At 43.0% G+C, this 24779-nt stretch overlaps 1 protein-coding gene across 2 annotated transcripts in view; it reads right to left on the reverse strand.

Annotated features, from left to right (window-relative positions):
• The window catches only part of nt5d1 (5-nucleotidase domain-containing protein 1), a 79576-nt gene that overhangs the window by 14223 nt on the left and 40574 nt on the right, over positions 1–24779 (reverse strand). For both annotated transcript variants that reach the window (XM_014144209.2, NM_001173760.1), the window contains 1 exon segment: positions 7799–7896. In XM_014144209.2, coding sequence (XP_013999684.1) covers positions 7799–7896 — 98 coding nt within the window.

Raw genomic sequence — 24779 nt, forward strand, 5'->3', positions numbered from 1 at the left:
CTTAAGACCAGCAGCAGGAAAACCTCTACTTTCCTTTGTTAAAACGACAACCCTTGACAAAGTGGGCTGCAGGTTCAAATGTAAATTGTAAATTTTCAATTTTCAAATGTAAATTGTCTGGTGGCGATTTTAAAAGTTGTTCAGCAGTCTTATGGCTTGGGGGTAAAAGCTTTTGAGGAGCCTCTTGGTCCTAGACTTGATGCTCCGGTCCCGCTTGCCATGGGGTAGCAGAGAAAAAAGTCTATAACCTGGAGTCTCTGACAATTTTATGGGCTTTCCTCTGACACCGCCTTTAATATAGGTCCTGGATGGCAGCTTGGCCCCAGTGATGTACTGAGCCGTACGCACTACCCTCTGTAGTGCCTTACGGTCAGATGCCGAGCAGTTTCCATACCAGGTGGTGATGCAACCAGTCAGGATGCTCTCGATGGTGCAGCTGTAGAACCTTTTGAGGATCTGGGAACCCATGCCAAATCTTTTCAGTCTCCTGAGGGGGAAAAGTTGTGGTCGTGCCCTCTTCACAACTGTCTTGGTGTGTTTGGACCATGATAGTTTGTTTGTGATGTGGACACCAAGGAACTTCAAACTCTCGACCCGCTCCACTACAGCCCCGTCGACGTTAATGGGGGCCTGTTCAGCCTGCCTTCTCCTGTAGTCCACGATCAGCTCCTTTGTCTTGCTCACATTGAGGGAGAGGCAGTTGTCCTGGCACCACACTGCCAGTTCTCTGACCTCCTCCCTATAGGCTGTCTCATTGTCGGTGATCAGGCCTACCACTGTTGTGTCGTCAGCAAACTTAATGATGGTGTTGGAATTGTGTTTGGCCACGCAGTCGTGGGTGAACAAAGAATATAGGAGGGGGACTAAATACACACCCGAGGGGCCCCATTGTTAAGGATCAGTGTCGCAGACGTGTTGTTGCCTACTCTTACCACCTGGGGGCTGCCCGTCAGGAAGTCCAGGATCCAGTTGCAGAGGGAGGTGTTTAGTCCCAGAGTCCTTAGCTTAGTGATGAGCTTTGAGGGTACTATAGTGTTTAACGCTGAGCTGTAGTCAATGAACAGCATTCTCACATAGGTGTTCCTTTTGTCCAGGTGAGAAAGGGTGGTGTGGAGTGCGATTGAGATTGTGTCATCTGTGGATCTGTTGGGGCGGTATACGAACTGGAGTGGGTCTAGGGTGTCCGGGAGGATGCTGTTGATGTGAACCATGACCAGCCTTTCAAAGCACTTCATGGCTACCGACTTGAGTGCCACGGGGCGGTAATCATTTAGGCAGGTTACCTTCGCTTCCTTGGGCACAGGGACTATGGTGGTCTGCTTGAAACATGTAGGTATTACAGACTCGGTCAGGGAGAGGTTGAAAATGTCAGCGAAGACACTTCACAGTTGGTCCGTGTGTGCTTTGAGTACACGTCCTGGTAATCCGTCTGGCCCAGCAGCTTTGTGAATGTTGACCTGTTTAAAGGTTTTGTTCACATTGACTACCGAGAGTGTTATCACACAGTCATCTAGAACAGCTGGTGCGCTCGTGCATGCGTCATTGTTGCTTGCCTCGAAGCGAGCATAAAAGGCATTAAGCTTGTCTGGTAGGCTCGCGTCACTGGGCAGCTGGTGTTTGGGTTTCCCTTTGTAGTCTGTAATAGTTTTCAAGCCCTGCCACATCTGACGAGCTGCAGAGACAGTGTAGTAGGATTCAATCTTAATCCTGTATTGACTCTTTGCTTGTTTGATGGTTCATCTGAGGGCATAGCAGGATTTCCTGTAAGCGTCCGGTTTAGTCTCCCGCTCCTTGAAAGCGGCAGCTCTAGCCTTTAGCTTTATGCAGATGTTGTCTGTAATCAATGGCTTCTGGTTGGGATATGTACTTACAGTCACTGTGGGGACAACGTCATCGATGCACTTATTGATGAAGCCGATGACTGAGGTGGTATATTCCTCAATGCCATTGGTTGAATCCCGGAACATATTCCAGTCTGTGCTAGCAAAACAGTTCTGTAGTGTAGCATCCGCGTCATCTGACCACTTCCGTATTGAGCGATTCACTGGAACTTCCTGCTTTAGTTTTTTCTTGTAAGCAGGAATCAGGAGGATAGAATTATGGTCAGATTTGCCAAATGGAGGGCGGGGGAGAGCTTTGTATGCATCTCTGTGTGTGGTCTAGGATATTTTTTCCCTGGTTGCACATGTGATATGCTGGTAAAAATCTGGTAACACTGATTTAAGTTTGCCTGCATTAAAGTCCCCGGCCACTAGGCGCACCACTGCTGGGTGAGCATTTTCTTCTTTACTTATGGCCTGTTAGAGTTGGTTGAGAGCGGTCTTAGTGCCAGCTTTGTTTTCTGGTGGTAAATAGACAGCTATGAATAATACAGATGAGAACTCTTGGTAGATAGTGTGGTCTACAGCTTATCATAAGGTACTCTACCTTACGAGCAACACCTTGAGACTTCTTTAATATTAGACATCACGCACCAGCTGTTATTTACAAAAAGACACACACCCCCACACCTCGTCTTACCAGAGGTAGTCTCTCTGTTCTGCCGGTGCATGGAAAATCCCGCTAGCTCCATATTGTCCGTATTTTCGTTCAGCCACGTCTCGGTGAAACATAAGATGTTACAGTTTTTAATGTCCCGTTGGTAGGATAATCTTAATCGTAGGTCATCAATTTTATTTTCCAATGATTGCACATTAGCAAGAAGAATGGAAGGCAGTGGGAGTTTACTTGCTCGCCTCCGGATTCTCAGAAGGATGCCGGCATCTTTGATTCACGCAAAAGGCGTGGATCTTGGCCTGTTCCAGTGAAAGCAGGATATACTTCTCGTCGGATTCATTAAAGGAAAAAGTTTCTTCCAGTCCACGGTAGAGGTCGACCGATTTCAAGTTTTCATAACAGTCGGTAATCGGCATTTTTGAACACCGATTGTGGCCGATTACATTGCACTCCACGAGGAGACTGCGTGGCAGGCTGACTACCTGTTACGCGAGTGTAGCAAGAAGCCAAGGTAAGTTGCTAGCTAGCATTAAACCTATCTTATAAAAAACAATCAATCTTAACATAATCTCTAGTTAACTACACATGGTTGATGATATTACTAGTTTATCTAGCTTGTCCTGCGTTGCATATAATCGAAGCGGTGCCTGTTAATTTATCATCGAATCACAGCCTACTTCGCCAAACGGGTGATGATTTAACAAGCGCATTCGCAAAAAAAGCACTGTCGTTGCACCAATGTGTACCTAACCATAAACATCAATGCCTTTCTTTAAAATCAATTAACCTGTTGGGGCTAGGGGGCAGTATTTTCACGGCTGGATAAAAACGTACCCGATTTAATCTGGATACTAATCCTACCCAGTAAGTAGAATATGCATATACTTATTATATATGGATAGAAAACACCCTAAAGTTTCTAAAACTGTTTGAATGGTGTCTGTGAGTATAACAGAACTCAAATGGCAGGTCAAAACCTGAGAGATTCCTTTACAGGAAGTGGCCTGTCTGACCATTTCTGGAACTTCTTTGCCATCTCTATCTTTTAGAAAGGATCTCTGCTCTAACGTGACACTTCCTACGTCGTCCATGGGCGCTCAGAGCCCGGGAAAAAACAGAATGTCGTCATCCCAGCCCCAGGCTGAAACACATTATCGCCTTTCTCAAGTGGCCGATCAAGGGACTGTGGGCTTAGGCGCGTGACCTGGCCGCCCCGTCTTTGTGATTTTTTCCTCTGTTTGCCGAAAAGGAGATTCCCGGTCGGAATATTATCGCTTTTCTACGAGAAAAATGGCATAAAAATTGATTTTAAACAGCGGTTGACATGCTTCGAAGTACGGTAAAGGAATATTTAGAATTTTTTTGTCACGAAATGCGCCATGCGCACGACCGTTATTTACCATTTCGGATAGTTTCTGGAACGCACGGACAAAACGACGCTATTCGGATATAACGATGGATTATTTGGGACCAAACCAACATTTGTTATTGAAGTAGAAGTCCTGGGAGTGCATTCTGACGAAGAACAGGAAAGGTAAGACCATTTTTCTTATAGTAAATCTGATTATGGTGAATGCTAAACTTGCTGGGTGTCTAAATAGCTAGCCCTGTGATGCCGGGCTATGTACTTTGCAATATTGCAAAATGTGCTTCATCCGAAAAGCTATTTTAAAATCGGACATATCGAGTGCATAGAGGAGTTCTGTATCTATAATTCTTAAAATAATTGTTATGCTTTTTGTGAATGTTTATCGTGAGTAATTTAGTAAATTGTTAGCGAATTCCCCGGAAGTTTGCGGGGGGTATGCTAGTTCTGAACGTCACATACATGCTAATGTAAAAAGCTGTTTTTTGATATAAATATGAACTTGATTGAGCAAAACATGCATGTATTGTATAACATAATGTCCTAGGGTTGTCATCTGATGAAGATCATCAAAGGTTAGTGCTGCATTTAGCTGTCTTCTGGGTTTTTGTGACATTATATGCTAGCTTGAAAAATGGGTGTCTGATTATTTCTGGCTTGGTAGTCTGCTGACATAATCTAATGTTTTGCTTTCGTTGTAAAGCCTTTTTGAAATCGGACAGTGTGGTTAGATTAACGAGAGTCTTGTCTTTAAATAGCTGTAAAATAGTCATATGTTTGAGAAATTGAAATAATAGCATTTCAAACGTTTTGAAAATCGCGCCACAGGATTCAACTGGCTGTTACGTAGGTGGGACGAATTCGTCCCACCTAGCCCAGAGAGGTTAACAAGTATATATTTTTAAATCTGCATATTTAGTTAATATTGCCTGCTAACATGAATTTCTTTTAACTAGGGAAATTGTGTCACTTCTCTTGCGTTCCGTGCAAGCAGAGTCAGGGTAAATGCAGCAGTTTGGGCTGCCTGGCTCGTTGCGAACTATGTGAAGACCATTTCTTCCTAACAAAGACCGTAATTAATTTGCCAGAATTGTACATAATTATGACATAACATTTAAGGTTGTGCAATGTAACAGCAATATTTAGACTTAGGTATGCCACCCGTTAGATAAAATACGGAACTGTTCCGTATTTCACTGAAAGAATAAATGTTTTGTTTTCGAAATGATAGTTTCCGGATTTGACCATATTAATGATCTAAGGCTCGTATTTCTCTGTTATTATGTTATAATTAAGTCTATGATTAGATATAGCAGTCTGACTGAGCGGTATAGGCAGCAGCAGGCTCGTAAGCATTCATTCAAACAGCACTTTCATGCATTTGCCAGCAGCTCTTCGCTGTGCTTCAAGCATTGAGCTGTTTATGACTTCAAGCCTATCAACTCCCGAGATTAGGCTGGTGTAACCGATGTAAAATGGCTAGCTAGTTAGCGGGGTGCGCGCTAATAGTGTGTCAATCGGTGACGTCACTCGCTCTGAGACCTTGAAGTAGTTGTTACCCTTGCTCTGCAAGGGCCGTGGCTTTTGTGGAGCGACGGGTAACGATGCTTCGAGGGTGCGAGGAGAGCTACGGAAGCTATTCTGTTACACTGGCAATACTATACTGCCTATAAGAACATCCAATAGTCAAAGGTATATGAAATACAAATGGTATAGAGAGAAATAGTCCTATAATTCCTATAATAACTACAACCTAAAACTTCTTACCTGGGAATATTGAAGACTCATGTTAAAAGTAACCACCAGCTTTCATATGTTCTCATGTTCTGAGCAAGGAACTTAAACGTTAGCTTTTTTACATGGCACATATTGCACTTTTACTTTCTTCTCCAACACTTTGTTTTTGCATTACTTAAACCAAATTGAACATGTTTCATTATTTATTTGAGGCTAAATTGATTTTATTGATGTATAATATTAAGTTAAAATAAAAGTGTTCATTCAGTATTGTTGTAATCGTCATTATTAATAAATCAAATCGGCCGGTTAATCGGTATCGGCTTTTTTTTGGGTCCTCCAATATCCGGTATCGGCGTTGAAAAATCATAATCGGTCGACCTCTAGTCCACGGTGAGTAATAGTTTTTCTGATGTACAGAAGTTATTTTCGGTCATAAGAGACGGTAGCAGCAACATTATGTACACAATAAGTTAAAAAAGAATTTACACAAAACGCAAAAAAATAAGATAGCTGGGATGGTTGGGAGAATGTAAAACGTCAGCCATGTTCTTCGCCGCCATCTTTTAGACACCGTTGTTGATACGTTCAATGTGATATAAATATTGTGGCAGAAGATAGAAAGCAGAGACTTGGGGGTGCGGACTCTCTCGCTCGCTCGCGCGCACACACACACACACACACACACACACACACACAAACGAGCACACACACACAGCTGTGAGGACGTACGGACCTTGACAGAAGATGGAATGAGAAGTATGTGGTCTCTGGAAGACCATAACTGAGCACAAAAACACACATTTCTATCTCTGAGCCCCCCCATATTAGAATGTGAAATCCGGTGGCATTTTCACTGTAACCAAAGTGAGGCTGTATGCACAAGGCAAATATTTAGAGAGACCTGGCCTGGCTGACATCCTTTGGACAAATGACTGCTGAAGGAATGTCATGCTTAATACGAGACTGGGAGGGGTCTGACACTAGCAGCCAAAGTAAAGGATCGATTTCTAAAACCTCTTAGTCTAATACAGTACATGGCAGGAACTGGGCTCTTCTTAAGAAGTAGATAATGTTATTATGTCCTGTATAAGAATAGAGCCCATTGACTTACAGTATGTGACCCAGTCCATCAACTTGAAGCTCATGTTGAAAAAAAATCTAAAATGGGGTTTTACATTTTTTCCGGTAGGTACAGAATTAGTGAGCTTTTGAATTATCGATAACTTGTCGAATATTGAAGGACATAAAACTGCACATAAAACTGCAAACACAAAACTGTTGTGGTGACATGATAGCAACCTGCTGATAGTCAACTAGCTTAGCTTTGAGGTGAACTTGTCAGCTCTTTATCTGATCAACTTGACAGGCAAATATAGCAACACTATTAGAACATAATAACTGAGGCAAAATAAGTGACAGTGATACTGTATCCAAAAAAGCCCCAAGGCATACAGTATCTCTGCTACATTATGGACTAAGATCTCTCCCAGTATCTCTGCTACATTATGGAATAAGATCTCTCCCAGTATCTCTGCTACATTATGGAATAGCAGCAGCCACTGACTGAGGCTATATCTGCCAACGTGGCGAGGGCTGGAGGAGGTATGAATATTTGAGGGACTGGGTCATTGTGTTTCATACATAACGCATCCATTCCTGGCAGGAACGCAGTCCAGATGGGGGAGCATACCAGAGCTTGGGCACACCTTTAGGAACCGACCGTGAATAAATATCAGCTGCCTGCGCAGGAAAACTATGATCACGTGTGGATAATAGATCAAATTAGAAATACTGACAGCTAATATGAACCTAGTTTAAACCCTACTATGTCTGCAAGTAGAGGTGGTGTGATGGTCCCCACCTGTCTTGATGCTAGTTTATCTTACTGGTTTCAGAAGAGATTTGATTTGACGCTTGGGTTTTATCTTCTGGAAGACAACTCCACAAGTAGTGCTTTTCTCATCCTAAAAAAGGAAATTATTTGCAGTAATCACCATCATGAGATTCCACTGTGCTATAAAGTCCACAGCCCTGTAATGCTCTTTTTGATGTCGGCAGAGAGCTGATCTACAGTGCTTACTGTTGGTGGAGTGTACTGTACATAGGGTACTGATGGTTTTCTGGGCAGTGGGATCCTGTATGGACAGGCAGACATACAGACAGGCAGGGAAGCAGGTACTGTAGTCAGGTACTCACCCAGGGTCCTGAAGGGCCTCTGTTGGGGCACCAGTGAGAAGAACCCAGGCTTCAAGGCGTTGGTGATGATGATGTCAAACAGCTCCTCCCAGTCCTTCCTGCAACAGCCAATGAGAAACAAACCCCTGATTATTAAAATACACCAGCAAATACTGTGAGATCGAAACCTGGCCGCCATCCAACTGGATTTGTGTTGCACACAAAAACTCTTACTTGGAACTAAACATTGGCGAGTTGATGAAAAACAGTAACATAAACAGTGTATTTATGAAAAGAGCATGAGGAAAATGTTAACCTCTTGACGGTCGCCTAGGATAAGGGGTGCTACAGCGATTTTTGAAGAAAATACATGCCCATTTTAAACGGCCTCCTACTCAAACTCAGAAGCTAGGATATGCATATAATTAATGGTTGTGGATAGAAAACACCCTAAAGTTTCTAAAACTGTTTGAATGGTGTCTGTGAGTATAACAGAACTCATATGGCAGTCAAAACCCCGAGACAGATCGTAACAGGATGTGGAATTCTGAATTGCGGACTCAACTTCATCACTTTGCCTATAAATCACACCGTGAGCTATGGTTCATTGAGCACTTCCTATTGCTTCCACTAGATGTCCCCAGTCTTTACAAAGTGGTTTGAGTCTTCTACTGTGAAAACTGACAGAATGAGAGGCTGTTGAGCTTGGTCACATGGGGAGGGCCATCACCATTATGACGCCGGCGCCCCTGGCTACCCTCCCCTTTCGAAACATTTTGAAAGACAATGCAACCGTCCCCCTTGAATATTATTGGAGCTCTGGTTGAAAAAGGCCCTAAAGATTTATGTTATACAACGTTTGACATGTTTGAATGAACTTAAATATAATTTTTTTGCATTTTGATGAGAGAAGTCCCGCGGACGACGGTACATTTGGTGCAGCCTTCAGAACGCGCTAACAACAAGAAGCTATTGGGACATAAATTATTAACTTTTTCGAACGAAAATACATTTGTTGTGGACCTGGGATCTCTGGAAGTGCCTTCTGATGAAGATAATCAAAGGTAAGGGATTATTTACAATAGTATACAAGAGTAGATTTGATATGCGATTGTTCCAAGATGGCGCTGACCTGTAACGGTAGCCTATTTTTCTGAGTATCGCATCCCCTTTTATCGCAAAGTGTGATTACCCAGTAAAGTTATTTTTTAATCTGGCATTGCGGGTGCTTTCACGAGATGTTAATCTATAATTCTTAGAATGACAATATTACATTTTAAAAATGTTTTCGAATAGTAATTTAGTAAATTGTAGCACTGTTTCACCGGATGCATTTGAGGGAAAATAGTTAGTCAACGTCACGCGCCGATGTAAAATGCTGTTTTTATATATAAATATGAACTTTATCGAACAAAATAATGCATGTATTGTGTAACATGATGTCCTAGGAGTGTCATCTGATGAAGATTGTCAAAGGTTAGTGCTGCATTTAGCTGTTTTTTGGTTATTTGTGATGCATGTGGTTGGTCGGAAAATGGCTATGTGAATACTTTGACGATATACCCCTCTAACATTATCTAATGTTTTGCTTTTGCTGTAAAGCCTTTTTGAAATCGGACAACGTGGTTCGATTCAGGAGAGGTGTATCTATAAAACGATATAAAATAGTCCTATATTTGAAAAAAAAATATATATATGACATTTTGTTATGAATATGGCGATAGGATTTTTCGCTGGATGTTGATCCCGCATACGGGACAGAGAACGTCAAGAGTTAAGGAAACTCTTAAGGGTTGGACCCTTTTTTTCAATTTTCACCTAAAATGACATACCCAAATCTAACTGCCTGTAGCAAGGATATGCATATTCTTGATACCATTTGAAAGAAATCACTTTGAAGTTTGTGGAAATGTGAAATGAATGTAGGAGAATATAACACATTAGATCTGGTAAAAGATAATACAAAGAAAAAAACGTGTTTTTTTGTACCATCATCTTTGAAATACAAGAGAAAGGCCATAATGTATTATTCCAGCCCAGGCACAATTGAGGTTTTGTCCACTAGATGGAAGCAATGTATGAGCAATGTTTTAGACTGATCCAATGAACCATTGCATTTCTGTTCAAAATGTTTTATCAAGACTGCCCAAATGTGCCTAATTGGTTTATTAATAACTATTAATAAAGTTCATAACTGTGCACTCTCCTCAAACAATAGCATGGTATTCTTTCACTGTAATAGCTACTGTAAATTGGACAGTGCAGTTAGATTAACAAGAATTTAAGCTTTATGCCAATATCAGATATGTCTATGTCTATGTCCTGGAAATGTTCTTGTTACTTACAACCTCATGCTAATTGCATTAGCCTACATTAGCTCAACCGTCCCACCAATCCTATAGCGGTTAAGGAACAAGAAACATTTTTTTGAGAGAAACAACCCCAGGCCAAAAAAGACATACACACACACACTCATGGTAATTATTAACACTGGCTTAGTGTTAGCATCATGCTCCAAACACTAGCAGACATTCAGACCAGGGCTGCATCCCGTCTCCGGGAGTTTACCTGGACCTCCTCTCCAGAGCAGAGCCATGTGGGTGGGTGGACTGGTGTTTGCTGTTCTCTGACCTGGCTAGAGCTGACTGGGATTACACTGTGAGAGAGACCTCTCACTGCAGCCCTACATGGGCAGATACAGTACCTACCCTGAGTGGAGGCCCAGGATCATTCAGAGCACTACCTTTTGATGTAAAACTCACAATTCTAAAGCTAGGTCATAGGCATGCAGGACCTCATCCGTCTCAGAGTCATACACCCTGGCAGCTTCATTAAATAGTACCCGCAAAACACCAGTCTCAACGTCAACAGTGAAGAGGCGACTCCATGATGCTGGCCCTCTAGGCAGAGTTGCAAAGAAAAGGCCATACCTCAGACTGGCCAATAAAAAGAAAAGATTAAGATGGACAAAAGAACACAGACACTGGACAGAGGAACTCTGCCAGCATCCCGGAGTCGCCACTTCACGGTTGACGTTGAAACTGGTGTTTTGCGGGTACTATTTAATGAAGCTGCCAGTTGAGGACTTGTGAGGTGTCTTTCTCAAACCAGACACTAATGTACTTGTCCTCTTGCTCAGTTGTGCACCAGGGCCTCCCTCTCCTCTCTCTATTCTGGTTAGAGACATTTCTCAAAACAAGAATAGACTGACGAGTTTCAGAAGAAAGGTCTTTGTTTCTGGCCCTTTTGAGCCTGTAATCGAACCCACAAATGCTGATGCTCCAGATACTCAACTAGTCTAAAGAAGGCCAGTTTTATTGCTTCTTTAATCAGGACAACAGTTTTCAGCTGTGCTAACATAATTGCAAAAGGGTTTTCTAATGATCAATTAGCCTTTTAAAATTATAAACTTGTGGTTATGGCAGCATGATGCTGCCATAACCATGCTTCATTGTGGGGATGGTGTTCTCGGGGTGATGAGAGGTGTTGGGTTTGTGCCAGACATAGCGTTTTCCTTGATGTCCAAAAAGCTACATTTTAGTCTCATCTGACCAGAGTACCTTCTTCCATATGTTTGGGGACTCTCCCACATGCCTTTTGGCGAACACTTTAAGCAATGGCTTTTTTCTGGCCACTCTTCTGTGAAGCCCAGCTCTGTGGAGTGTACGGCTTAAAGTGGTCCTATGGACAGATACTGTGGAGTTTTGCAGCTCCTTCAGGCTTATCTTTGGTGTCTTTGTTGCCTCTCTGATTAATGCCCTCCTTGCCTGGTCCGTGAGTTTTGGTGGGTGGCCCTCTCTTGTCAGGTTAGTTGTGGTGCCATATTCTTTCCATTTTTTAATAATGGATTTAATGGTGCTCCGTGGGATGTTCAAAGTTTCAGATATTTTTTTATAACCCAACCCTGTTCTGTACTTCTCCACAACTTTGTCCCTGACCTGTTTGGAGAGGTCCTTGGTCTTCATGGTGTCACTTGCTTGGTGGTGTTGCAGACTCTGGGGCCTTTCAGAACAGGTGTATATATACACAGATCATGTGACAGATCATGTGACACTTAAATAAAGTCCACCTGTGTGCAATCTAACTAATTATGTGACTTCTGAAGGTAGTTGGTTGCACCAGATCTTATTTAGGGGCTTCATAGCAAAGAGGCCAAGCAATTGCCGTACCAGGCAGTGATGCAACCAGTCAGGATGCTCTCAATGTTACAGCTGTAGAACCTTGTGAGGATCTCAGGACCCATGCCAAATCTTTTTAGTTTCCTGAGGGGGAATAGGCTTTGCCGTGCCCTCTTCACAACTGTCTTGGTGTGTTTGGACCATTCTTGTTTGTTGTTGATGTGGACACCAAGGAACTTGAAGCTCCCAACCTGGGGGTGCTCGGTCCTCCTTTCCTGTACTCCACAATCATCTCCCTTAGAGGTCGACCGATTATGATTTTTCAACACCGATACCGATACAGATTATTGGAGGACCAAAAAAAAACGATACCGATTAAATCGGTATATAATGACAATTACAACAATACTGAATGAACACTTATTTTAACTTAATATAATACATCAATAAAATAAATTTTGCCTCAAATAAATAATGAAACATGTTCAATTTGGTTTAAATAATGCAAAAACAAAGTGTTGGAGAAGAAAGTAAAAGTGCAATATGTGCCATTTAAAAAACCTAACGTTTAAGTTCTTTGCTCAGAACATATGAAAGCTGGTGGTTACTTTTAACATGAGTCTTCAATATTCCCAGGTAAGAAGTTTTAGGTTTTAGTTATTATAGGGCTATTTCTCTCTATTCCATTTGTATTTCATAAACCTTTGACTATTGGATGTTCTAATAGGTACTTTACTATTGCCAGCCTAATCTCGGGAGTTGATAGGCTTGAAGTCATAAACAGCGCAATGCTTGAAGCACAGCGAAGAGCTGCTGGCAAATGCACGAAAGTGCTGTTTGAATGAATGCTTACGAGCCTGCAGCTGCCTACCACCGCTCAGTCAGACTGCTCTATCAAATCATAGACTTAATTATAACACACAGAAATATGAGCCCTAGGTCGTTAATATGGTAAAATCCGGAAACCATAATTTTGAAAACAAAATGTTTATTCTTTCAGTGAAATACGGAACCATTCCGTATTTTATCTAACGGGTGGCATCCCTAAGTCTAAATACTGCTGTACAATTATGTACAATTCTGGCAAATTAATTACGGTCTTTGTTAGGAAGAAATGGTCTTTACACAGTTCGCTACGAGCCAGGCAGCCCAAACTGCTGCATATACCCTGACTCTGCTTGCACAGAACGCAAGAGAAGTGACACAATTTCCCTAGTTAAAAGAAATTCATGTTAGCAGACATATGCAGGTTTAAAAATATATACATGTGTATTGATTTTAAGAAAGGCATTGATGTTTATGGTTAGGTACACATTGGTGCAACGACAGTGCTTTTTTTGCGAATGCGCTTGTTAAATCATCACCCGTTTGGCGAAGTGGGCTGTGATTCGATGATAAATTAACAGGCACCGCATCGATTATATGCAATGCAGGACAAGCTAGATAAACTAGTAATATCATCAACCATGTGTAGTTAACTAGAGATTATGTTAAGATTGATTGTTTTTAATTAGTTTAATGTGTCCAAAAATGCTGATTATCGATTGTTATGAAAACTTGAAATCAGCCCTAATTTATCGGCCATTCCGATTAATCGGTCGACCTCTAGTCGAGACCCAGGGCCTCGAGCTTAATGACGAGTTTGGAGGGTACTATGGTGTTAAATGCTGAGCTGTGGTCAATGAGCAGCATTCTTACATAGGTATTTTTCTTGTCCAGATGGGATAGGGCAGTGTGCAGTGTGATGGCGATTGCGTCGCCAGTGGACCTATTGGGGCGGTAAGCAAATTGAAGTGGGTGTAGGGTAACAGGTAGGTGGAGGTGATATGATCCTTGACTAGTCTCTCAAAGCACTTCATGATGACAGAAGTGAGTAAAACGGGGCGATAGTCATTTAGCTCAGTTACCTTAGCTTTCTTGGGAACAGGAACAATGGTGGCCATCTTGAAGCATGTGGGGATTGCAGACTGGGATAGGGATTGATTGAATATGTCCGTAAACACACCAGCCAGCTGGTCTGCGCATGCTCTGAGGACGCGGCTATTAATGCCGCGTCCTCAGAGCATGCGGGTTAACACGTTTGAATGTTTTACTCATGTTGGCCACGGAGAAGGAGAGCCCACAGGCTTTGGTAGCGGGCCGTGTCAGTGGCACTGTATTATCCTCAAAGCGAGCAAAGAAGTTGTTTAATTTGTCTGGGAGCAGGACATCGATGTCGGGGCTGGTTTTCTTTTTGTAATCCGTGATTGACTGTAGACCCTGCCACATACGTCTCGTGTTTGAGCAGTTGAATCGCGACTCTACTTTGTCTCTATAATGACGCTTTGCTTGTTTGATTTCCTTGCGAAAAGAAAAGCTGCACTGTTTGTATTCGGTTATGTTCCCAGTTGCATTGCCATGATTAAAGGCAGTGGTTCGCGCTTTCAGTTTTGCGCGAATGCTGCCATCAATCCACGGTTTCTGGTTAGGAAATGTTTTAATAGTCACAGTGGGTACTACATCTCCGATGCACTTGCTAATAAACTCGCTCACCCAGTCAGCGTATACATCAATGTTATTGTCTGAGGCTATCCGGAACATATCCCAGTCCACGTGATCGAAGCAATCTTGAAGCGTGGTCAGCCCAGCGTTGGATAGACCTGAGCACTGGCGTTTCCTGTTTTACTTCCTGTCTATAAGCAACAAAATGGAGTCATGGTCAGATTTACCGAATGCAGGGTAGGAGAGGGCTTTGTATGCATCGCAGAAGTTAGAGTAGCAATGATCCAGAATGCTACCAGCTCGTGTCACGCATTCGATATGCTGATAGAATTTAGGAAGTCGTGTTCTTAGGTTAGCATTGTTAAAATCACCAGCTACAATAAATGCAGCCTCAGGATGTATGATTTCCAGTTTACATAGAGTCCAGTGAAGTTCTTTCAGGGCCGGTGAGGTATCTGCTTGGGGGAGGGGGGTTATACATGGCTGTGACTATAATTGAAGATAATTTTCTTGGAAGATAATGCAGTCGGCATTTGATTGTAAGGTTTTCTAGGTCAGGTGAACAAAAGGACATGAGTTCCTGTATGTTATTGTGATTACGCCATGAGTCGTTAATCATAAAGGCATACACCCCCGCCCTTCTTCTTACCAGAGAGATGTTTGTTTCTGTCGGCGCGATGCATGAAGAAACCGGGTGGCTGTACCGACTCTGACAACATATCCCGAGTGAGCCATGTTTCCGTGAAACAGAGAATGTTACAATCTCTGATGTCTCTCTGGAAGGCAACTTGTGCCCTAATTTCGTCCACCTTGTTATCTAGAGATTGGACATTGGCGAGTAATATGCTCGGAAGAGGTGGATGGTGTGCTAGCCTTCTGAGTTTGACCAGTAGGCCACTCCGTCTGCCTCTCCTGCGGCGACCGCATTGTTTTGGGTCGGCCTCTGGGATAAGATCCCATGTCCAGGGTGGAGGTCCGAACAAAGAATCCACTTCGGGAAAGACGTATTCCTGGTTGTAATGTTGGTAAGTTGACATCGCTTTTATATCCAATAGTTCTTCCCTGCTGTATGTAATAACACTTGAGATTTTCTGGGATAACAATGTAAGAAATAATACTTAAAAAAAACTAATAACTGCATAGCTTCCAGAGGACCTGAAGCGAGGCGACCATCTCTGTCGGCGCCATTACTCCTCTTGACAGATCAAAACTTTGAGATGTAACCATTATTTACTATTTTACACCTAGGGTTACTATACATACAGTGAGGGAAAAAAGTATTTGATCCCTTGCTGATTCTGTACGTTTGCCCACTGACAAAGAAATGATCAGTCTATAATTTTAATGGTAGGTTTATTTGAACAGTGAGAGAGAGAATAACAACAAGAAAAAATCCAGAAAAACGCATGTCAAAAATGATGTAAAATGATTTGCATTTTAAATGAGGGAAATAAGTATTTGACCCCTCTGCAAAACATGACTTAGTACTTGGTGGCAAAACCCTTGTTGGCAATCACAGAGGTCAGACGTTTCTTGTAGTTGGCCACCAGGTTTGCACACATCTCAGGAGGGATTTTGTACCACTCCTCTTTGCAGTTCTTCTCCAAGTCATTAAGGTTTCGAGGCTGACGTTTGGCAACTCGAACCTTCAGCTCCCTCCACAGATTTTCTATGGGATTAAGGTCTGGAGACTGGCTAGGCCACTCCAGGACCTTAATGTGCTTCTTCTTGAGCCACTCCTTTGTTGCCTTGGCTGTGTGTTTTGGGTCATTGTCATGCTGGAATACCCATCCACGACCCATTTTCAATGCCCTGGCTGAGGGAAGGAGGTTCTCACCCAAGATTTGACGGTACATGGCCCCGTCCATCGTCTCTTTGATGCGGTGAAGTTGTCCTGTCCCCTTAGCAGAAAAACACCCCCAAAGCATAATGTTTCCACATTCATGTTTGACGGTGGGGAGGTTGTTCTTGGGGTCATAGGCAGCATTCCTCCTCCTCCAAACACAGCGAGTTGAGTTGATCCCAAAGAGCTCCATTTTGGTCTCATCTGACCACAACACTTTCAACCAGTTGTCCTCTGAATCATTCAGATGTTCATTGGCAAACTTCAGACGGGCATGTATATGTGCTTTCTTGAGCAGGGGGACCTTGCGGGCGCTGCAGTATTTCAGTCCTTCACGGCGTAGTGTGTTACCAATTGTTTTCTTGGTGACTATGGTCCCAGCTGCCTTGAGATCATTGACAAGATCCTCCCGTGTAGTTCTGGGCTGATTCCTCACCGTTCTCATGATCATTGCAACTCCACGAGGTGAGATCTTGCATGGAGCCCCAGGCCGAGGGAGATTGACAGTTCTTTTGTGTTTCTTCCATTTGCGAATAATCGCACCAACTGTTGTCACCTTCTCACCAAGCTGCTTGGCGATGGTCTTGTAGCCCATTCCAGCCTTGTGTAGGTCTACAATCTTGTCCCTGACATCCTTGGAGAGCTCTTTGGTCTTGGCCATGCTGGAGAGTTTGGAATCTGATTGATTGATTGCTTCTGTGGACAGGTGTCTTTTATACAGGTAACAAGCTGCGGTTAGGAGCACTCCCTTTAAGAGTGTGCTCCTAATCTCAGCTCCTTACCTGTATTAAAGACACCTGGGAGCCAGAAATCTTTCTGATTGAGAGGGGGTCAAATACTTATTTCCCTCATTAAAATGCAAATCCATTTATAACATTTTTGACATGCGTTTTTCTGGATTTTGTTGTTGTTATTCTGTCTCTCACTGTTCCAAATAAACCTACCATTAAAATTATAGACTGATCATTTCTTTGTCAGTGGGCAAACGTACAAAATCAGCAGGGGATCAAATACTTTTTTCCCTCACTGTAACTTTAACCTATTTTATAAGAGATTCTCCAAAATGGAAATATTCTAGGCATTTATATGTAAACTCCAGTCCTACTTTATCAAAAGCCTTTTCAAAATCAGCCATGAAAACCAGGCCTGGTTTCCACGATATTTCATAGTATTCTATTGTTTCCAGTACTTGTCTTATATTATCTCCAATGTATCGTCCATGTAAAACACCTGTCTGATTAGGATGAATAATATCTGACAACACCTTTTTAATTCAATGCGCCAAGCATTTAGCTAGAAATGTTGCATCACAACACAGAAGTGTAAGAGGCCTCCAGTTTTTTAAATGGACTGGATCTTTATATATACCACTTGGATCCTGTTTCAGTAATAATGAAATCAGACCTTGTTGCGTGTCCGATAATCTACTGTTTATAAAGGAGTGGTTAAAACATGCTAATAATGGTCCTCTGAGTATATAAAAAAAGTTTGGTATACTTTCACTGGTATGACATCCAGCCCTGGAGTTTTCCCAGACTTGAAGGCTTTAATTACATCAAGAAGTTCCACCTCTGTAATTTGGCCTTCACACGAGTCTTTCTGTAGATGTAAACGTTTCATTATTAATAGTGAAAAAATCCATACAATTAGCTTCAGTTCGTGGAGATGGAGGAGACTGAAACGAAAACATATTCTTAAAGAACTTTACTTCCTCATTCAAAATATTGTCCGGTGAATCATGCGTGACTCCATCATTTGTTACAAGTTTCAATACATTTTTATGGTAGCATTTCTATGTTGAAGATTGTTAAATTATTTTTCAATGTAGAAAATAGTAAAAATAAAGAAAAACCCTTGAATGAGTAGGTGTGTCCAAACTTTTGACATGTACTGTATACAAAAGGTTTAGAACACCTAATCATGCAAGGGTTTTTCTTTATTTTTTTACTATTTTCTACGTTGAAGAATAATAGTAAAGACATTAAAACTATGAAATAACACATATGGAATCATGTAGTAACCACATAAGTGTTAAATCAAAATATATTTCATATAATATTTGAGATTCTTCAAACAGCCACCCTTTGCCTTGATGACAGCTTTGCACACTCTTGGCATTCTCTCAACCAGCTTAATGAGGTAGTCACCTGGAATGCATTTCAATTAACAGGTGTGCCTTGATAAAAGTTAATTTGGGGAATTTCTTTCCTCCTTAATGCGTTTGAGCCAATCAGTTGTGTTGTGACAAGGTAGGGGGGTATACAGAAGATAGCCCTATTTGGTAAAAGACCAAGCCCATATTATGGCAAGAACAGCTCAAATAAGTGAAGAGAAATGACAGCCCATCATTACTTCAAGACATGAAGGTCAGTCAATACGGAACATTTCAAGAACCTTGAAAGTTTAAGTGCAGTCGCAAAAACCATCAAGTGCTGTGATGTAACTGGCTCTCATGAGGACTGCCACAGGAATGGAAGACCCAGAGTTACCTCTGCTGCAGAGGATAAGTTCATTAGAGTTACCAGCCTCAGAAATTGCATCCCAAATAATGATGATCTGTGATTTATTTAGAATTCAAGGCACACTAAACCAGCATGGTTACCGCAGCATTCTGCAGTGATACGCCATCCCATCTGGTTTTGGCTTAGTGGGACTATCATTTGTTTTTCAACAGGAAAATAATCTAACACACCTACAGGCTATGTAAGGGCTATTTTACGAAGGAGAGTGATGGAGTGCTGCATCAGATGACCTGGCCTCCACAATCCCCCGACCTCAACCAAATTGAGATGGTTTGGGATGAGTCGGGATGGGAGTGAAGGAAAAGCAGCCGACAATGCTCAGCATATGTGGGAACTCCTTCAAGACTGTTGGAAATGCATTCCAGGTGACGCTGGTTGAGAGAATGCCAAGTGTTTGCAAAGCTGTCATCAAGGTAAAGGGTGGCTATTTGAAGAATCTCAAATATATTTTGATTTGTTTAACACTTTTTTGGTTACTACATGTTTCCAGGTGTGTTATTTCATAGTTTTGATGTCTTCACTATTATTCTACAATGTGGAAAATAGGAAAAATAAAGAAAAACCCTTGAATGAGTAGGTGTCCAAACTTTTGACTGGTACTGTGTACACACACAGTATGAAATATAGCTCTCTTTCACTTCTCCTTAATTTTGGAAGAAATTAATTTGTTCTACTATTGTCTTTCTCTTTGAGTCAACTACTCACCACATGTTATGCACTTCAGTGCTTTCAGTACTAGATTCATTCTCTGATCCTTTGATTGAGTGGACAACATGTCAGTTAATACCGCAAGAGCTCTGATAGGTTGGAGGACGTCCTCCGGAAGTTGTCATAATTAGTGTGTAAGTCTATGGAGGGGGGTAAGCACCATGAGCCTCCTAGGTTTTGTATTCAAGTCAATGTACCCAGTGGATGACACAAGCTAGCTGTCCTCTGGCTACACCACTGTGCTACCCTACAGTGCTGCTGGGGCTACTGTAGACCTTCATTGCAAAACAGTATGTTTTAATCATTTGGTAAAGTGACTATATTAAGTTTAGTTTTATCTAAAAAGGATAACTTTTTAAATGTTTCACTATTAAACATTTTCTGAAATTCACTGAGGATGGTCCTCCCTATCCTCCTCTGAGGAGCCTCCACTGGAGAAAATCCACATTCTACAGACTTAGGAGCTAGCCAAACATATTCCTGACATAACATTATAGATACATCCATTTCTAGCCAGCAAAAAAGTATACTGCTCCAAAAATTAAAGGGAACACTTAAACAACACATCCTAGATCTGAATGAAAGAAATAATCTTATTAAAAACTTTTGTCTTTACATAGTTGAATGTGCTGACAACAAAATCACACAAAAATAATCAATGGAAATCCAATTTATCAACCCATGGAGGTCTGGATTTGGAGTCACACTCAAAATTAAAGTGGAAAACCATACTACAGGCTGATCCAACTTTGATGTAATGTCCTTAAAACAAGTCAAAATGAAGCTCAGTAGTGTGTGTGGCCTCCACGTGCCTGTATGACCTCCCTACAATGCCTGGGCATGCTCCTGATGAGGTGGTGGATGGTCTCCTGAGGGATCTCCTCCCAGACCTGGACTAAAGCATCCGCCAACTCCTGGACAGTCTGTGGTGCAACGTGGCGTTGGTGGATGGAGCGAGACATGATGTCCCAGATGTGCTCAATTGGATAAAGGTCTGGGGAACGGGTGGGCCAGTCCATAGCATCAATGCCTTCCTCTTGCAGGAACTGCTGACACACTCCAGCCACATGAGGTCTAGCATTGTCTTGCATTAGGAGGAACCCAGGGCCAACCGCACCAGCATATGGTCTCACAAGGGGTCTGAGGATCTCATCTCGGTACATAATGGCAGTCAGGCTACCTCTGGCGAGCACATGGAGGGCTGTGCGGCCCCCCAAAGAAATGCCACCCCACACCATGACTGACCCACCGCCAAACCGGTCATGCTGGAGGATGTTGCAGGCAGCAGAATGTTCTCTACGGCGTCTCCAGACTCTGTCACGTCTGTCACGTGCTCAGTGTGAACCTGCTTTCATCTGTGAAGAGCACAGGGCGCCAGCGGCGAATTTGCCAATCTTGGTGTTCTCTGGCAAATGCCAAACGTCCTGCACGGTGTTGGGCTGTAAGCACAACCCCCACCTGTGGACGTTGGGCCCTCACACCACCCTCATGGAGTCTGTTTCTGACCATTTGAGCAGACACATGCACATTTGTGGCCTGCTGGAGGTCATTTTGCAGGGCTCTGGCAGTGCTTCTCCTGCTCCTCCTTGCACAAAGGCGGAGGTAGCGGTCCCGCTGCTGGGTTGTTGCCCCCCTACGGCCTCCTCCACGTCTCCTGATGTACTGGCCTGTCTCCTGGTAGCGCCTCCATGCTCTGGACACTACGCTGACAGACACAGCAAACCTTATTGCCACAGCTCGCATTGATGTGCCATCCTAGATGAGCTGCACTACCTGAGCCACTTGTGTGGGTTGTAGACTCCGTCTCATGCTACCACTAGAGTGGAAGCACCGCCAGCATTCAAAAGTGACCAAAACATCAGTCAGGAAGCATAGGAACTGAGAAGTGGTCTGTGGTCCCCACCTGCAGAACCACTCCTTTATTGGGGGTGTCTTGCTAATTGCCTATAATTTCCACCTGTTGTCTATTCCATTTGCACAACAGCATGTGAAATTTATTGTCAATCAGTGTTGCTTCCTAAGTGGACAGTTTGATTTCACAGAAGCGTGATTGACTTGGAGTTACATTGTGTTGTTTAAGTGTTCCCTTTATTTTTTTGAGCAGTGTATTACAGGGAGGTCTAAAAATACCAGTCAGAGCAAACATATACTCACCATCCAGTTTATTGGGTACACCCATCTAGTACTGGGTCAGACCCCCCTTTGCCTCCAGAACAGACAGAATTCTTCAGGGCATGGATTTTACAAGGTGTCGGAAACCTTTGTTGCTCAATTGGTATCTATGGATCTAACGTGTGACAGGAAAACATTTCCCACACCAGTACACCACCGCCACTAGCCTGTACCATTGACACCAGGTAGGATGGGGCCATGGACTGCTAACGCCAAATCCTGACTCTGCCATCAGCATTTGTTGGACAAGGCAACGTTTTTTCCACTCCTCAATTGTCCAGCATTGGTGATTGAGTGCCCAATGGAGCGGCTTCTTCAATTTAGTGTATGGGGTGTTGTAACTAATAAACTGGCCGGTGAGTGTATAAACTAATAAACTGGCCGGTGAGTGTATAAACTAATAAACTGGCCGGTGAGTGTATAAATGAAGCTGTAATGTAGACTGTTATGGTTTCATCTTGCTGTGTCCAACGGCAGGAGAGGCCAAGGAGACACCTAGCTACACTTGGCTCGTAGGGGCCTGTCTGGCATCCCTGGTCTTGTTGTGCGACTTCTGACAGCTCTCTGTCCCTGGTCCACAGCCTGCACGCCTCTGTGGTGTTCCTGAGAGAAGCATGGGCTTTAAAAAGAGGTGACATTATTTCTTCCCAACAGAAACCAAAGTCAGATCACGAGGGGGCATTCTTCACTGGGGAGTGTCTATGCATTAGAGAGGTGTTGAAATGCATATTGTTTATAGACTCCAGACTGGAACTAATCTGAGTTTCTTGTGGAGCCAAACGTTGTCTCACACAGGAGGTTCACAAGCAGGCCAACCCGTACAGCAGAACAAAGCAAAGCTTATCCCCGAGTCACCACACGGACAAGACACAGCTTGCACCATTTCCTGGCTTCATTTATCTGTGGGGAAAGCCTGGGCCACAGAGGTCCCTGAAGACCTAGCAGGCATCCAGAACAAACGGTTCACTTTCAGCCCCTCTCCCCTAAGTCTGACTGTCCATCATAATGGCCAGCTACACTAGCAGAGTGGGACTGAAGAATAGATCATCTGGATGTGTGGTTGGTTACTTACCAGATGAGCATCAAACATTACTGTAGCTAGGCTATGGCCTTGGTTGGATTAAAACTCACGACCAAGTTCTCCACTGTGAAGTCATACTGGTGATGTGTGATTGTGTCTGTTTAGATAATGTGCAGAGACACTTCACGAAGGCATTCTATTAAACACACTTTGCCACCAGCAAGACCAGCCAAAGCACCAGTCCGCAAGACTTCCCCTTGCTGCCTGACCGAACGTGTAAGAGGTTTTAGGCTAGAATAATAACCCTAGACCACATAGTGTACACTGGAGAGAGAGAGAGAACAGTGATACTGACACAGTCCAGTCCTCTGGTCTAGGTCAGTCCACAGCTGCAGCTGGCTAGTAGTAATGAGTCTATGGAGAGTCTGCTAGCACAAACAGCGCCACTACATAATGGTCAGGCTCAGCCATAGTAAGTTTCACTCTAGTCTTCTGTTATATTCCTGCTGGGCTGAGTGGGAATGAGAGCTGATTGTGCACTGTGTTGAGAGGGGTGATGAGCTTGGAGGGCACTATGGTGTTGAATGCTGAGCTATAGTCAAAAGAAAAGCATTCTCACGTAGGTGTTTCTCTAGTCCAGGTGGGAGAGGGCAGTGTGGAGTGCAATAGACAATGCCTCATCTGTGGATCTGTTTGGTCGGTATGCGAATTGGAATGGGTCCAGGGTGTCTGGGATGACGGCATTGATGTGAGCCACGACCAGCCTTTCAAGCATTTCATGGCTACATAGATGAGTGCTACGGGGCGGTAATCATTTAGACAGGTTACCTTGGCATTCTTGGGCACAGGGACGATGGTGGTCTGCTTGAAACATGTAGGTATTACAGACTGGGTCAGGGAGAGGTTGAAAATATCAGTGAAGACACTTGCTAGCTGGTCAGCAGATGCTCAGGTGACTGAAGGAATGAGGTGTAATGGCATGTGAGAGCTGTACGCAATGTGGGTTGGGAGAGATGAGCCAGTAGGGCAGGGCTATTCAACTCTGGTCCTGGAAAGCCGAAAGACTTCTGGTTTGTGTTTATACCTGGCAGTTAATTGCACTCACCTGGTGTCCCAGGTCTAAAACGGTCCCTTATTTGAAGGAGAGGAAGAAAACCAGAAGTGTTAGACCCTCCAGCACTGGAGTTAACCTGTTTGGGATAGGGGGCAGTATTTTCACGGCCGGATAAAAAACGTACCCGATTTAATCTGGTTACTACTCCTGCCCAGAAACTAGAATATGCATATAATTAGTAAAACACTCTAAAGTTGCTAAAACTGTTTGAATGGTGTCTGTGAGTATAACAGAACTCATATGGCACGCCAAAACCTGAGAAGATTCCATACAGGAAGTGCCCTGTCTGACAATTTGTTTTCCTTCTGTTGCATCTCTATCGAAAACACAGCATCTGTGCTGTAACGTGACATTTTCTAAGGCTTCCATTGGCTCTCAGAAGGCGCCAGAAAGTGGAATGCGGTGTCTGCAGTCTCTGGGCGAAGAACAGCAGGAGATTTTGTTACTGGTCAGCCTAGGAACAGTGACACTGGAGATGCGCATCCACGAGACTACTCCATTTTTTTCTTTCAGCCTTTGAATGAATACAACGTCGCCCGGTTGGAATATTATCGCTATTTTACAAGAAAAATAGCATAAAAATTTATTTTAGACAGCGTTTGACATGCTTCGAAGTACAGTAATGGAATATTTTGACATTTTTTGTCACAAAATGCGCTCGCGTGTCACCCTTCAGATTGTGACCTGAACGCACGAACCAAACGGAGCTATTTCAATATAACTATGGATTATTTGGAACCAAAACAACATTTGTTGTTGAAGTAGAAGTCCTGGGAGTGCATTCTGACGAAGAACAGCAAAGGTAATCCAATTTTTCTAATATAAATTCTGAGTTTAGGTTGTCCCAAACTTGGTGGGTGTCAAATTAGTTAGCCTGTGATGGCCGAGGTATCTACTCAGAATATTGCAAAATGTGCTTTCGCCGAAAAGCTATTTTAAAATCTGACACCGCGATTGCATAAAGGAGTTCTGTATCTATAATTCTTAAAATAATTGTTATGTATTTTGTGAACGTTTATCGTG

This window comes from Salmo salar, chromosome ssa15 (assembly GCF_905237065.1).
Source record: "Salmo salar chromosome ssa15, Ssal_v3.1, whole genome shotgun sequence".
In the NCBI taxonomy this organism is placed as follows: Eukaryota; Metazoa; Chordata; class Actinopteri; order Salmoniformes; family Salmonidae; genus Salmo; species Salmo salar.